Source organism: Falco cherrug, chromosome 7 (genome assembly GCF_023634085.1).
Source record: "Falco cherrug isolate bFalChe1 chromosome 7, bFalChe1.pri, whole genome shotgun sequence".
NCBI lineage: Eukaryota > Metazoa > Chordata > Aves > Falconiformes > Falconidae > Falco > Falco cherrug.
This window is the reverse complement of record NC_073703.1, coordinates 23184929-23201532: the sequence shown is the minus strand read 5'-3', so window position 1 is coordinate 23201532 and position 16604 is coordinate 23184929. Positions and strand designations below refer to the sequence as shown.

At 43.9% G+C, this 16604-nt stretch overlaps 1 protein-coding gene across 1 annotated transcript; it reads left to right on the top strand.

The window, feature by feature from the left end:
- The first annotated feature begins 1191 nt into the window (after positions 1–1191).
- On the top strand, positions 1192–15883 carry LOC102057723 (neuronal acetylcholine receptor subunit beta-4). The gene is made up of 6 exons (XM_005434115.3): positions 1192–1442; positions 5105–5250; positions 7041–7085; positions 7206–7315; positions 10362–11334; positions 13407–15883. The coding sequence occupies exons 1-6, from the start codon at positions 1388–1390 to the stop codon at positions 13545–13547; spliced, it is 1470 nt and encodes a 489-aa protein (XP_005434172.1). The 5' UTR covers positions 1192–1387; the 3' UTR covers positions 13548–15883.
- The last annotated feature ends 721 nt before the right edge of the window (positions 15884–16604 follow it).

Below are 16604 nucleotides of genomic sequence, written 5' to 3'. Positions count from 1 at the left end.
CCGAAGTCTATTACTTTTTGGCTCATTTCTTTAGGGTAAGAGGATGGATTCAGTGAGACAAACGGAAAAGCACCACTGTTTAGAGGAGTTACGTAGATTGCAGATAGTAGAATTACCAAAAATTTTAGAAGAGTCTCTTTATGTATTGGGCTACTTCTGATGGCAGCTCCTTGAAAGGCAACAAAGTTATAACATACTGGCCTATTTCGTGAAAAAAGAAGGTGGCCAAAATGTTTAGGGAGAAGGCAATGAGTTGTCCAGCGTTACACTGACAGCTTGCCTAAAACGAGCAGTAGGTGACCTTCTCCAAACCACCCCAGCCAGGCAGCAAGCGCGCTAGATGCAGAGGTCTGGTATGTTATCCTGGTAAACCAGGAACACCTGCGTCCCAGCAAATGGTGTTAGACTGCTGGGAGATGAGACCAGCAGAACTTCATCCTGTGGCCAGCTGAAGCAGAAAGGAACCTCAACATGGAGATAAAACAGTATTTAGAAAATTAGCACCTTTTCTTCTATCCAGGGACTTCAGCCTGTCCTATAGGGCTTGCAAAGGACATAGAAGAACTTCTTTCCCCTTCCTTCTACACAAATCTTCCTGTAGCACAACCCAAGACACATCACATGCTATATTCTGCTGAACCCTTCAGCTGTAAAAGATGACATCCATAGAATTTCTCTAAAGCTCTCTGGAGTGTCTTTATAGCTATTGCTGCTTCTCAACAGGTTGCTTTAGCTTTCTTTCAAAAATCCTGTCAAATGCTAATGCAACTAATTCTCTGTTCCTCTCCTGCTGCTCCCAAAAAGGCTTTTGGAGTACTAGTTTAGAGAGATCACATGTGCGTGCCTTGGAGTGAAAAAGGCTTGGCAGTAGACAATCTACTTTTGACACAGAATGTTACCCGCTGCTAGGGCTATAATTTATTGACACATCTTTCACTAATAGGTCTTATGGCACAAGGTTATATCCAGCTCTTTCCACACAGCTATTCCCACCCACTGCACTTATTAGTCCACTTACTAGAAAGCCTTCTAAACGTTACCTAGTAGCAAGAATTAAGCAGTTGTGTTTTGCAGATCATGTTCCTTAGCTTGCTCTTTCATTTCCTTTTATTCAACGTGATCACATTATGTTCCCTCTTCTTATGTGCTTTTCCCTCTTCACAAAGCTCTTTAAACAGCTGCAAAGGGGGAGGGACCACTACGCTCACGAAAACTCCACTTTGCAGAATGCTTCTGCCAGGTCCTACTGTCTGTCTCTTTCCAGGCATGTAATGCCTCCAAGATTCAGGTTTGCATTTCCATCTCTTCCTTGTGCACCCCTGACAACAGAGCCTAGTGCCAGCTGCATTAACGGAAGAGCAGTAATCCTCCTCTCCCCGTTACTGCCATGAGGAATACGTACACCCTCTTTCTCTTTGTAGTGGGCTCCTTCTATCTGAACGGTAAGTGATCTTTTCTTTCAGATACAGCTTGCAGGACAGCAATAGCTTTTGGGGCTAGGAGGCAGGACTGTGATAGAAGCTCTCGGGCGATTTGTAACCATCGCCTCAGCAGGCTGCAGACTTTCAGAGGATGCATGAAATTGATAATTTCAGTGTTGTTTCTGGCTCGTTTGGTATCAGCAAATCCACTAGGATGGATATGGGCAGACAGTAAGTTGGACGTAAAATGGCAGAACAGTAGGAGATGACAATGATAATCACTAAACAATACCCCTTTAGATGCTCCCAGGATCATCTGTGATGGGAAATGCAGGTATTGTGCTGAGAGTGAAAAAACAACAACAAAAAAATGAACCATGATGTGAATCACAAATAAGACAGATCTCATCCCTCTATAATTATTGGATCAAGTTTATTTATTTTGTTTGATTAGTATGTGAATAGTTTTAATTAAGTTGAAATATGTAATTATATGCTAAAAAAGCAGAAAGGTACATTAAGAACATTTTCTTTCGTCCACCACAATTTCTTGCATGTGTTTTATACCAACACGCACAGCCCGGCAGCAGCACAGAATAGTGTATTTACCGTGGGAGCTTCTTCCCACAGGGAGACTCCACAGAAGTGTTCAGAGTGGAACTGGCTGAAATTGAACCGAGACAAAAATCACGTCTTTCCCACAATTACCTACTCACCCCACAGCTGTTCTGTTTCTTCCATCACTGAAAGGCAACTTTAGAAAACATCTGCTTTGTAACAAACGAAGAGTAAGGGCCTACTTTAGATTCCTAGATTACACACTCTTAAACCCATTAGTGTTTCCTTTTTATTTGCATTAATTACAGTGTAGAAATTAAAACTGTCTTTAAAATACTGTAAATTCACCACTACTTCCATTGGAACAATAAGTGCTCCAAATTATCATGCATTGCTCTAAGAGGTTACATAAATTTTTTTACTCAAGAGTATGCTAAGAAGTAACAACATCATGAAGTAATTTCAGAGAAGATAATGGGATTGTCTTATTGCTGCTTCTCACTTGCTTTTTACTAACTACAGATGGGAATTTGTATGTCACCACTGTCCACGTAAGTTATTTGTGAGAGAGCAAAGAATAAAAATGACAACATATGCTACAATATATTATTTCTATAACAAATGCTATTATTCATTAAAATAACTGAAGTCAGGGAAACAGAGGAAACATGCCTTATGTCAAATTTTGCAATGCAGACAGCAGTAACAGCGTGCTTGCCTATATTTGTCAACATTGCTCCTTATTCTGTTCTGTGGAAATCACTCCAACCTATTTGTCATTACACTGAAAACAAACAACATAACACAGGATGACTAGTTATTTCATTTCATGTATTTAAATAAGACCATGTAAAAGGGAAAGTCTGCACAGGGGAGCAAACGAAGTTTGTGGTTTTGTTTCTCCCGCTGTGAAACTGGAAGCATCTGGATACAATTTTATTTTTTTTTTAATGGTTATACTCCTGCAGAGAAAGCAAACTTATTGCAGAATGTGCATGGCAAGTCATGTGGCAATTTGCTCTCCTTGTCGTGGAGCAGATGTGTAGCATGTTCAGTGAAGCTAAAACAATTTCTCTGGCTCAGGATCCACCCCAATGTGTTTTCTCTATTACTGCTTTCAGTACACAAAAATACTCCACCCCCAAATTTGGACTGCTTCATCATTCTTGTTAAAATAATTTGTCTAGAAGCATCGGTCTATGCTCTGCAACATTCCTGGTGGTTAGTGCTATTTGGAAAAAAAAAACAGTTTACAAGGGGAACTGTGCACTTCTGTTTCTTCCAACTTGGAGAGGAGAAAGGCGTTTCAAATGCATGGCTGCTGACATCATCAAATGCACGTAAGGATGAACTTGAATGCCTGGCAATTTTGTTCTCATTAGGTGCCACCTGGTTAATATATAGATTTGTAACGGAAAATAGATTACAAACATTTTACAAGAATCACTCAGTTTTGTGCCTTATTGACAGAGGTAGTGGGTTTAGCAGCCTCTAAGGCAATGCACTGCTGACATCTACTGGTGCTCGAGACAGGCACCTGGGGGAGGAGGGAGCAGCCCCTTCCGTCTTTATTTCTCATTATTAAGTTACTTAAAGGTTGGAATTTTATAAAGGGGTGGCGATTTTATAAAGAATTATTCATTACAGGAACCCCTTCCCTAAGAACAGATAATAATTTCTTAAAGGCAGCAATTATTTAAAAATAATTTTTGATAATTAAGTCGTGGTTTGTCATTCACCTGCATAAAGTTTATTGACAGAGTCGGTCCCTCGACATCCGAGCTGCTCTCGGCAGGCACGCAGGGCCCACCATACATTTGGGGTTGCAGACCAGACAAATACAATTGCTAAAACCAGATTTAAGAGAACAGGATTATTACAAACTCAAAATTATCTTTCTGCAAATATTCTGTGGTTTCTGCTTCTTACTCCCTGTTTAGCAAATACTCCATATGCCTTTCTCTGGATCTCACGGATACACTGTAACATTAAAAAAAAAAACAGAAGAAATTAATGTACCACAAATTGCATGGCCAGTGGGTTTTACTGTGTGGAACTGCTCTCGGGAATAATGAAGCAAGTATGCTGTAGGGACACTGTCCTCATTTCTGCAATATCTAGGGTAAAGTGCCCTTTCCTATGGAAGAACCATTCTATCGATTGGGTTACAATCTGTTTTCGTTAACACCTGTGTCCATCACTTTCAGCTGTATAACACAACACAGAATTACTTGACATACAGCAGAATCTCTCCAGGTCAATTCTGTTAGCAGGATGTTACCAGGACCTCAGGCATCATTATTATTATGCGGCCAACAGTGGTTTGAAAAGCCCATGAGAATGGCTTTACAATGGCCATGCAAGAACATGGGAACAGATGCAGTCACCTTTGGGGCTGTGCCGTAAGCCGTTCTGCTCCATGGAGGATGTTCAGGCTTGTTCGATAGCATCCTGCTGATACTATACTTTGCAGTCACTGAGCTCCAGCTTTGGCTATCTAACATTTGCCGTATTTGTGCTAGTTCATAAATTGGGTTTTGTTTCCATATGCAATAAGGCTTATATACTGCACCAGGTTTTTAAATAAAATAATTCTAAACCAGAAACATCACCAGCTACCAAAGAGCTCCCAATCATTAAAGAGCCCCTGTGACTCCTGCAGCTCAGCCCTGGGTTTTCCCTGCACAGATCAGTCTTTCAGTTTGTACTTGTGCCTGCAACCACTCTCCTATGACACTAAAGCCAGAAGTCCCAGCCAGGCTCCCTGCATTTGGACCGTTGAAACATTCTCCCTCTGTTATTAAGAGGGTGCTTTGCTCCCAGTTTCTGTTTCAGAACGTACTCTCAAAAGTATCTAATAATCTGAGCTTCATATTTTACTGTGAAAAACCCCAAGGGGTTCTGACTGATCTGCTTTGATCTATGCTCTGTGAAAGCCAGTCATCTTCAGCAGAACAGATATCGGTGCAAGCACCATACCCTTCTGTTCACACAAGCCTACAGTCTTTAGAAAGTCAAAACCCCTCATTATTTCATTAAAATAATCTGATGCACAGAAATTCTGTGATCCCTCCATCATGTGACTTGGTCTCCCTTCCATAATCCTGTTACGTGATGTTTTACAGGAAGCACTGCAGCAGATGCTGAAGAAAAGCTAATGAACCACCTACTGAGTCCTGACAGGTACAATAAGTTAATTCGACCAGCTGTCAACTCATCCCAGTTGGTATCTATAGAACTGCAGGTTTCCCTGGCACAGCTCATCAGTGTGGTAAGTTCAAATTAGGCTGCGCCTTTTAATTCATTACTACCCACACAGCATTCTAAGTCATATTGGTATTACTATATCCCTGCTATTTTGTAGTTTACATAATACTGCTTAGTAGGCAGGGCACATACATGCAATTTACTGGTTTTATACTTCAGAATGCAGCTACAACAGGGAGATCAATCTATGCCTAAGCAATAGAGGACAGCAGCCAGATCTTCATCCAATAAAATTGCGTTGCTCAAAAAAATTAAAATCGTTCCACTGATTCCAGCACAGCTACAGTAAGTTACACCAGGTCAGGATCTACCCTTGACATGCACACAGTGCTAAACATCTCCTGCTGTTTGCATCAAAGAAACGTGGCTGAATGGCCTGAAAACAAGCAACAAAGCCAGCTCAAAATTTCACAGCATATCAGGCACATCAGCAAAGACTACAAAAATATTGTAAAGAAAAGGACACATTAGTTCCAGCTGGAATAGTTTAATGTGGTTAAAACAATCCTCATGTAAACAACTCCTCATCTTCAATAAAAATTAACTCCAGTGGGTCTGACAGCCATTCCCACTCACAAGGTTAGCACACGCGTAACAGTCCTTCCAAGGTACAAACACACACCTCAGTGCCAAGGGAGGTTTAGCGTTCACTGCAGTGGGAACAAGACCCAGCTTCTTACTGGGAATAATTTCCTGAATCAGGGCTTTCAAGTCTGCTGCTCTCTCCCTGGATGAAAGAGGAGTTACAGGTAACTGCCCCCCAGCCAGAGCGTGGGTGGCTGCGACTGACTGCTGCAGACTTGAGGAGACCTATGTAACTTGTGTTCTGGAACTCAAGAGGAAAAGCGAGAGAGACTGATGTAACGGAAGGGAACAACAAAGAGATGAGCCTCCATACATGTGCAGGCTGATGGATTGATGGATACAGGTTATACTGTCACATATGGCAGATGTCTCTGGGACAAGCGGTGGGCTCCCTCTCTCCAGGACCATTCCACCTGGACACAGACATGCCTCCTCACACAACGCACCGCTACTACCAGCACAACGTCCTCCTGGGCTGCAGATTCTGGGCATAAAAAGTGAGGTGGTTTTGCTCTGACAGGCCCCGGCAATCAACAACCTCCACAGAGTAGATGAACAGGCAAGGATAGAGAACGGCACAGCTCACTCTCCATCCCTCCGTGTCCTCACTCTGCCAGCAGAAAGCAAAACCAGGCATCCCACAGGCTCAAACAATCTCAAACACCTTCAGGATCAGAGAATTAATTTGGTTTCCTGCAGAATTCCTCCTGACTCTGAGCTCCTACCTTGTTGCCTCCAGTGGAGCCCCTGCCCCATGCTCTGCTGCAGAGACCCCTGCACCGCTGCCCAGCACAGCAGCTCCGCGAGGCAGAGCCTGCCAGCTGCCAGCCACCGCAGCCTTACACAAACCGCACACAACTTCATCTGGCCCTTCCTGGTGCTCAGATGAGTCTTCTGTTTCAAATCAAATCCACAGGGCGGGGAGGGGAATACCAGCTCAGCAGGGTGATGGTCATCGCTCCCAAATAGCCACACTCACTCCTGTCACAATACCGCTTGCGGCCCTGCACTTGTGGTGTTATTGTTCATCACCATGTGCACAGACTGGCCATCTTACCAGCCGGTAAATCAACTAGTTTGTCCCAAAACAAACTAGAGGAAATCATGCTGTGCAGTTGGAAATACTCTCCAAAGCCCACTGAATAAATTTTACTACTGCAATGAAGTGAAACATTTTAGAGGACAACTTTTCTCTCTTTTTCCCTGCAGAACGAACGGGAGCAGTTCATGACTACAAACGTCTGGCTGAACCAGGTAACCAAACCCATGCATGCCTGGCAACCCACCACCGTGACAGCCTTCATCCAGCGCGGTGACTGTTCTGTCACTGCTGGTCTGGACACTTCCATCACTACTGTCCAATTCTTCTCGTAGGAGTGGACTGATTATCGTTTGGCTTGGAAGCCCTCTGACTATGAAGGCATAAATATGCTGAGGATACCTGCAAAACACATCTGGTTGCCAGACATTGTACTTTACAATAAGTAAGTAAAACTTCTGTAGTTTAAGCAGACGGTCAACAAAATTTTAACCTTGTATCAAGAAACAAGTATCAGAACCAATGAAGTAGGTCTGATAAAATTCTAAACCTGAATTTTACAACTTTTAGCCATTGTATCTGGCTGGGGAACTGGCCTCCGTGATAACCGTAGTAAAGCAGGGCTTTGGTTAACGAAATTCCAGCAGACCTGGACCATGTCTGCAGCGTGAGCCGTTACACCACCAGAGGATCCATGACAAGGCTCACAATTAAAACACAGATCTATATCAAATTAGACTGTATGAAAAGCATGAACTGTAAGTACAAGCATAGCCCTACACTGGCCATGTTTGCAAGATGACAAGACGTTTGGAATTCTATCAGACACCTTAGGTTCTGAGCTACCTTTTTGTGTCCTACCTCCCCCCACCTCCCTTCCACCACAGACCCCAGGGCATAAATCTGTTACAAAGTTCACATGTATCGGAACTCCATGGATTAATACTTATTTACAAAAACAAATCATGTTCTATTTTCATAAAGCATTAAAAAATCAATTTAAGAATATGTAATAAATCTGTCAACATTTGACCCTGTTGCGTTACAGTACTGAGAAACATAAAAGCTTGGTGCTAGACCAAAATTCATAATCGTTCTTTCAAACAAGTAACTGCCAACTTTATTTTGCTTTAAGTGTCTGTCAAAGCTTTGAAGTGGATGGCATCAAGTCTTTGAGAAAAAAAAATAATCCAAATTTAAATATAGTTTCATGATACTTTGAAAACCAATGAATTCATGAACACGTGATGCTTTATGAACATATACAGATGGGAAACCTAGGAAGTTTATATATAACTGAGTTAAGTCCCTGGAATCCTACTACTGGAAATCAGATTTGAGAAATACTTAAAACTACTGCATTAGTCACAAAATAATTCAGCCAGTGGATTAGGATGTACTCTCTCTGGTCAAATCTTGTCCTGGTAAATTTTGCCCCTGCCCTCAGCTTCTTTCTGTCCTTACTTCCCAAATGATACCATCTCATGGATTGTTAGAATGGAAAGAAACAGTTTTAAAAGGCTTCTTACATGTAGGGGAGCAAGCTTTTTGCCCCACCATATTGGATTTTTACATTAGTCCAAAGCTTCAAATCAAAATTGTAGATAAAGGACAACCCCCTGTAACTTTCTGCTGCTGGAGCACTGTTTCATAGGCATCAGTCAGTTCCAGAAGGTGCTAAGGAAAACACAAAGAGCATCCTCACACCCAGAAGCTTTGTCCATATGTAGCGGGCACACAGGACTGCAGAGGGCACGGAGCACCAGCAGCCCAGCTTCTGCCCCACCGCTGAGCCAGGGGCAGCCAGCTGAAGAACCTACATATTCTCAGCCCAGGAGTCTACATACATTGTACGGCATAGAGTCCAGATATACATTGTATGGCATAATGGTATACCTAACTCAGGGAAGTACAGAAACGCGAGAAAGGATATACAATTTCTTCACTAAAAAATAGCAATTTTGTTGGCAATGAACGAATGGCCCTTGTAGGCTGCAGCCGCTTGGTTCCACAGCTGCTTGCTGCACTGCCTCCGTGAATTAGCTACGAGGGGCCGAGCGCCGCGCCAGGCACCAGTGCTGGCACCAGGAGCCCCTTCCAGAGCCAAGTGCAGCTGCTGGGGAGAACAGCTACACATGCGCCAAGCCTTGGGTACGTGTAGCACTTCCCTACTTACAAAAAAAAATAATACCAACCCTAGCACTGAAACAGCTCTGTTTCCCATGATGTCTCGTCAACAAACAAGTGATTCCTTAGATTTTTAGTAACGCTTAAGGAGCACATTTCTACGCAGGTAACAGGGTCCCACCTAACCACAGTCGGCTGAACTTCACTCATTTACACTTGCAGTGCGTTTGGTCTTACATTTCTGCAGATAACATACTGTCTTTAGGTTATGTGCATTCCTTTACATACAGACTTGTTCATCAAAAGGAGGCATGTGGGATGTACCTAATCCAGACTCTCTGCAGTCTAACAAAGTGGCTAACCCAGTCTTTAACAGAAGTGACTGATCAACATAGGAACAAACCTTTGAGTATCCTTATCTGTCAAGCACGACAGTCACTAGTAGTTGTTCCTTCCGGCTGTCACACCTCCCTTTGGTAGTCTGACTGGCCAAGTTTATAAGGTGTTGCACAGCACACCTGAGAAGATGCAGTGAACACACTTAGAAACACTAAATTCAGTATTTATCAGCAATAGACCACTTTTCTATAGGTTAAACAGCCCTAAGTTGTTCACCCAGAAACAATGGACAGAAGACAGTGACAACTGACGGATGATGATCTTCCCCCTGAATGACAGGGCCCATCACCACACCAAAGACTCTCCTGGTGGAAGTTTGGCAGCTAGAGGAGACAGAAAGCCAAGATCATTTGTGGGCACTAAGAACATTGTGGCTTGTCTGTTCTGGTTTTGCAATAAGTAAATATTAACTGGACTGACACAATAGAATATAAACCATATAATTACATTTCCTCTGCCTACACTATCCCTGCATTTATAACTAACAGTGCTCATCCTTATTTCCTCATCCAAGTCATTTAGGAGTGTCGCTGTGTGCTCTTAGCAGTGGCTGTGGTCCAGATCAAAGACACCTCCCTTTTCATGTGGGATGATCTCATTTTTCCTCAGCCTTCAGAGATGTAGTAAGCCTTAATTACTTTAACAAACATTTACAAAATGCTTTGAGTTCTTTGGATGAAACAGATATGCATGTTTATTATTTAATACTAATTTTAAAATTTTCTTTTAAGTGTTGGACCAAATATCAATTCTCTGATTGGGAGCAATGCATACATTAATCTCCCTATCAAGCTATAAACTCCCCGCAACACAGATTTCAAAATCAAAATACTACTAAACTTTGATCCTAGAAACAACTGAGGCCCACAAGACCAAGAATGTCAAAGCTCTTCTGTTTTAAGCCATGTTTTTCCTCTTAGTGCTTTATTATCTTCTCTCCTTTCTCTTTCCCCCCGTTTCACTAGTGCGGATGGCACATACGAAGTTTCGCTATACACAAATGCAATTGTAAAGAATAACGGAAGCATTCGCTGGTTGCCACCAGCCATTTACAAGAGTGCCTGCAAGATTGAAGTTAAGCATTTCCCATTTGATCAACAAAACTGCACGTTAAAGTTCCGGTCTTGGACATATGATCATACAGAAATTGATATGGTGCTTAAAACTTCCATGGCAAGCATGGATGACTTTACGCCAAGTGGAGAGTGGGACATTGTGGCACTCCCAGGAAGAAGGACTGTAAATCCTTTGGACCCCAATTATGTTGATGTGACATACGACTTCATTATTAAGAGGAAACCTCTTTTTTATACTATCAATCTTATCATTCCCTGTGTGCTAATTACATCCTTGGCCATCCTGGTGTTCTACTTACCTTCAGACTGTGGTGAAAAAATGACCTTATGCATATCTGTATTGCTTGCCTTGACTGTGTTCTTGCTGCTGATCTCCAAAATTGTCCCTCCAACATCTCTAGATGTTCCACTGATTGGGAAGTATCTCATGTTTACGATGGTACTGGTGACCTTCTCAATAGTTACCAGCGTCTGTGTACTCAATGTCCACCACAGATCTCCAAGTACTCACACTATGCCTCCTTGGGTCAAGCTGGTTTTCCTTGAAAGACTCCCAGCCTACCTGTTCATGAAGCGTCCAGAAAATAATTCTCCACGGCAAAAGCCATGCAACTGCAAAAAGACAAAAGCAGAGCATCCTTGTATGGAGCCAGCCGACTTCTACAAGAACTCTACCTATTTTTTGAATACAGCCTCTGCCAAAAAATATGATACGAAAATCACTGAGACTCTTGACAATGTCAGCAGTCATCGAGATTTTAGGTTAAGAACAGGCACAAAATTTTCTCCTGAAGTCCAAGAAGCAATTGATGGAGTCAGTTTTATAGCAGAGCACATGAAAAGTGATGACAACGACCAGAGTGTAAGTAAAAATGAGAAATCATCCCAGTCTTTCCAAACTTCATCTCCCAATCCTCCTCTGCTCTTCACGCTGTTCTTCAGAAAGCCTGTTTGAACTTCCCAGCTCTCTGAAGTTTTTAGAGAGGTTCTGGCTACAGCTTATAAGAGGAAGTAATTTTTGCCGTTAAAAGAACTTAATGAATAGAAATTTAATAAACACCGATATTCTCCTGGAAAGTAACGTGCCTATTTCTGCAAAGGGAGAATGCTGATTGCCCACTAAATCATAAAATACCCTTGAAAAACCTGTGTTGTCACATTCAAGTAGTATTTAGTGGGGGGGGGGGGGGGGGGGGGGGGGGGGGGCAATAATTCTCAGTTCCAGGTCAGAAAAAGAATATTTTTCTCCACTGTGTGTGACTCAACCCATGGCGAGGCCGTGCTAACACGGACAACCTACCTGTACCTCAAGCGTTCATTTACCTAACAGGGCATAGAAGGAGGATTTAGGAAAACTGGTAAAATGCCTTTGCAAACACCCTCTCCAGGCTATATATCCATCCATACATGGCAAACACAATGGGTAGGATCGAAATCCTAATGCCAGCAGAGCTGACACTTTTTCATTTTAGTTAAATCAGCCTCGTTACTGGCTATGGGAAGTACTTTATCCAGGTCACATTCAAGCAGTGCTGCTGCTGCCCTTTTCTCTTGCCCTGCTCACAGCTAGCATACTAAGGCTGATATAAATAAACTGTGAATAATGCTCAGAAAAACTCAGATGGTTCAGAGTTTTGTTAAGATGGTTAGGAAAAATCATCCTCATACCTACCAGTGTCCTCTTTCTGACCCAGATCCCAGTCAGGCTCCAGGTTTTCTATTTCTTTTGTGCTCTCCCTCCTTCAGCCGAACAGATTAAATAACGTCTGATTTCTGATCTTGCAGATGTCCCTCGAGGAGCATGCTGCTGAGTAGTTTATGTTTTATACTAACTGAAATTACTGTCAATATAAATAAAGAAGATCAGCTATTAACATTAGACATGAGATATTAAACATTGAGACTGCCTGAACAGAAGCAGACTTCATAGAGCAGAAAAAGAATTTCTAATAAGTCAGAAATTCTTGCAAGAATGTGTTGTACACTAAAGGAGCTACAAAGCTTCCACTTGATATTAAGTACAATTTTCAAAAGTATTTTATACATTAAAAATTAACTGAATGCTTTTCACTCAGAGCCCTCTGATGTTACATATCACTTTCTAGATTCCTAATTTTAATCTCTGCTCTCTTCCTTCATTATCATGGTCTGATAAGAACTGTTCATGTGCATTTCCTATAGTCTGACTTCAGAAGCACACAATTCCCATTATCAGCAGTGGAAATTAAAAAGTGTGCACTGAAGGAAAAATACGTACTGTTCTAATATAAGACATGAGGTAACTGACAAGCATAGTAAAGTCATTGAGGTAAGGATGTCCTGTGTGGAACTAGAATCAATGAGAAAGCAAAAAATAATCATTCCTGAGATGCAAACAAAGTTTGATATAGTTCCCCTTTACAATAACAGCCGGATAGTCACTTCAGTCTGAGAACAGAATCTCAGGCCACGACTTTCACAGACAACACGTGCAAGGCAAAAATGAACTTTAATAAAAGCAACAGTATTAATATGCATTAAAACCCTTGATTAAGATGACTGCTGATAAGAAAAGAACTCTGAAGCTAACCTTGTTTAACAGCAGTGAACACCACCTATTTCTGCCCACTGAAATTAACAGCATCTGCAAACTAAAATTAAAGAAAAAAATCCTTAATTGGATTATACTGTGCATCCTGCTGGACTGGCTTCTGCCAGGTAGCCAAGCTCAGTACCTGATGCATCAAAGATGGCTGAAAAATATTTGCAGTATTTTTCTCCATGCCCAGAATGGTTGTAGGAGAAAAATCCCTTCCCAAGTCTAATGTCAGTTTATCCCCTGAACCTTGAGATTTGTTTCCTTTCATTTCCATAAACAAAAGTTCAGCATTAGCAAGAGGAAGAGCAGAAGAACAAGACAAATTGCTAATATCTTTAATTGGCTTTTTCTTCCAGGTCATTGAAGATTGGAAGTATGTTGCCATGGTAGTGGACAGGCTGTTTCTCTGGATATTCGTCCTGGTTTGTGTCCTGGGGACTGTTGGTTTATTTCTGCAGCCACTTTTCCAAAACCACACTGCTGCCGTGAACCCTTAGTTGTCATTTAAAATTGTCAATACCTACATAGATGTTGCGTCTCATTCTGCTCTAAGTTCCCCTCTGCTAAACCCAACAGAGATGCCAACTGAGTTGCTCTTACATCAGATTTAGAGTAGGGGAATGGAAAGTAGAACTTGACTTATTGTGATAGGGGGAAAAAAATCCAGATCAAACAGAAAACTATTATTTTTTCTCTGAGTTCAGGACTTCTGGTGATATCTTGGCCCTTTTTTTCTTCAATTATTTGAGGTCTGAACAGTTCAGAGAAAGGTTTTTACCATACAGTATGCCATCCTGGCACACACGGATTTTTATTTTAAAAAGTATTTTACATACATTGGCTCAGAAAGGACATTTTCTTTCCTTAGAATACTGCAATCTCCCTATTACAAAGAAGGTATTGTTCTGACATTTACTTCCTTCAAATGCATCAAAACTATTTGTGTCAGATTTATAAAGAACTTTACAGGTGGAATCACTGTTTTGCTGTTTGAGTATGATATTTAAAACTGAACTGAGAAACTGAGACATAGTGCTGAAGTAACCACTAACGGGTTTCTCACCTTGCCATGTCTGATAAGCTGCTTGATCAGCAGAGGCCAAATTAAAATATTATAAACAAACATGTATATACTCTGTTCAGTGATGAGATATAAATAAAATGTAAAATTTTCCTTTATATAGGCTTAGTCCTGAAATGTTCCTGCAACTTTGACGGCTCATGTAGTTGGGCTCATGTAGGTGTTCGTGAATCTAAGGCTAAGAGCACAGGAAAGCATCTAGGGAAGGCAACTGTGGAAGGCAGCTGGAATGAGAAGACACCCAAGAGCAAAGACCTGCATGTTTTGCTGGGGAGATTTTAATGTGGATTTAAGTATAATCCTCAGCAAACCAGCTAGGCAAGCGCATAACACACGTAGTCTTAACAGCCTTTGGCAAAAGAAAGTTCCAGGCCCCAGACTCCTGTCACAGGACGGCCCCACCACGCTGTGCTCCAGGTACCTTGTAACCTGCAGAAGGAGAAGCGGGCTGTGTTCCTGGCGTTTTTCCAGCTAAACCAATCTCAGCTTTTCCTCGGGGTGCTGTCAGGACACAGAACAGTTTTACCACTGTCGATAGGTACAACTGATGACGAGCGATCACACTGTGTAAATCCAGTGCTGCTAGTGAAGGGGATTTGAGGCTCCTCTGTCCCAGGGGAGGACGAGCTAACACCTAAACCTGTGTCCTCCAACAAGCCACAGGCAAAGACAGCTCTGGCTCTACCTGCCCTCATCAAACCTGAGCTACACTACCTACATCACCACTCCCAGGCAGCTACAGACGACTACGTAGATTTAGACATGCCGAAACAGCTACACCAGCCCCTTTCCAATCGTGCAGAACAACTCCAGGACCTTTGCTGACTCCTGTGCTCACTGCCCCCGTGCCCAGGCGCTGAGCTCCCCAGCACTGCTGCCACACACCCACCCTGAGCACCCAAAGGGCTCTGCGGGGTCCTGAGTACTGCAGCACGGCCTGGTGCTGGCGCCTGCGGCAGATACAACAAAAAAGCATCCGAAGTGGAGCGGGTGAGGCTATGTGAGCAGCAGCAGTATCTCCTTTAAGTCACACGCCAGAAGAAAGAATGGTTTTAACAGTTATCCTCCCCTCCGTTCCCCTTCCTCTACGCACTGTAACGGTGTCCATCACTGAGGACAGGCGAGAAGGTGAGGGATGACTGTAGGACAGGCCTATTAATGCAGGTGTGCCCATGACCACAGCAGCTCCTCTCCCAGCGGGCAGCAATGCTCTGGTCATCTCTCCAAACATCAACCGTTCTGGACATTTCCTATGGTGACTGGTGGGTGGCACAAAGTTTAAAAGGGTCAAACCTGCTTTCCCCACCTCAAATGCCATCTGCTCTTCCTCAGACCTAGAGAGCAGAGCTATTTCTCTGTGGGCAACGAAACAACAGCTGTGAGAGGGGACGGGGCACAGGTAGCCCCCTGGGAGCTGTGTTAAGATCAGATCTTAGTCAACTCAGGTGATGATGAGGAGACTATTTTCCCACCTTTGTCTGAGGTATTGATGCGCCCTCTCTAAAAAGTCAACACTGCTGGTCTTCGTGGTTTGCTGCGCAGAAACCCAGCAGGAACAGTCCCAGATAAACTCACCCGGACACGGGCGGTGCACATGTGTGGTGGCGGCACTTGTACATGTTCTGACAGGAGACGGGACTGGTCAGGGTTTAAGAGTTTTGTAATAGAGGGAACGGGGAGGGAGCCAGCAGAGGCTTTCCCTCGCTAGTAGGGAAGCAAAGCACGCTGCCGTTGAAAAACAGCTTTAGTGAAAAATGCATTTTGAATGACCGCTTTTCTTCTTTTTTTAATGAAAAGCATTACTGTGAAAACCCTGACAAGTGGAAATGTTGAAGTGTATTTTGTTTGATGAACTGTGACCGTATCATATTCACCGGGGGCAGGGGGGTAGGGGCTCTGCCCCGGGGGCGTGGTGAGGGGGGAGAGGGGCTCATCCTCGGGGGCGTGGGGGGATGGGGCGCACCCCCGGGGGCGGGGGGAGGCGGGGGCACCCAGCCAAGGCCACCCGGCAGCCGCGGCCCCCGCAGCCCCCCCGCCTGCTGCCGACCCCGCGCGGGGCAGGGCCCCCTCCACCCCGCTCCCGTCACCCAGCACCAGCAGCGCTCTCGGCTCTGTCCTGCGCTCACCCTCCTGCCAACCGCCCCCCCGCCCCCTCCTCACCCCCCCCGGGTGCAGCTGAAACGGGCCCCAGCGCCCCCGCTGCCCGGGCTGAAGCCGCACCGCCCGGCGCTGCAGCCTCCGCCGAACCCCCGGCACGGACCGCGGCTCCCAGAGGGTCGGCAGCTCCGGCTGCAGCGGCCACCGAGCACGGGCGGCCGGAGCCCTCGGCCTTGACAGACCCAGGAGCTTCCCGAAGGCACCCGCCGGCCCCAGGGAGAGCCCGCGGAGCTGGAGCCCCTCACCACCAGGGTGGGCTCGGGGCTTCCCATGGCTGTGGCCACCTCATTCCTTTCTTAATCACAAGTGAAACAAT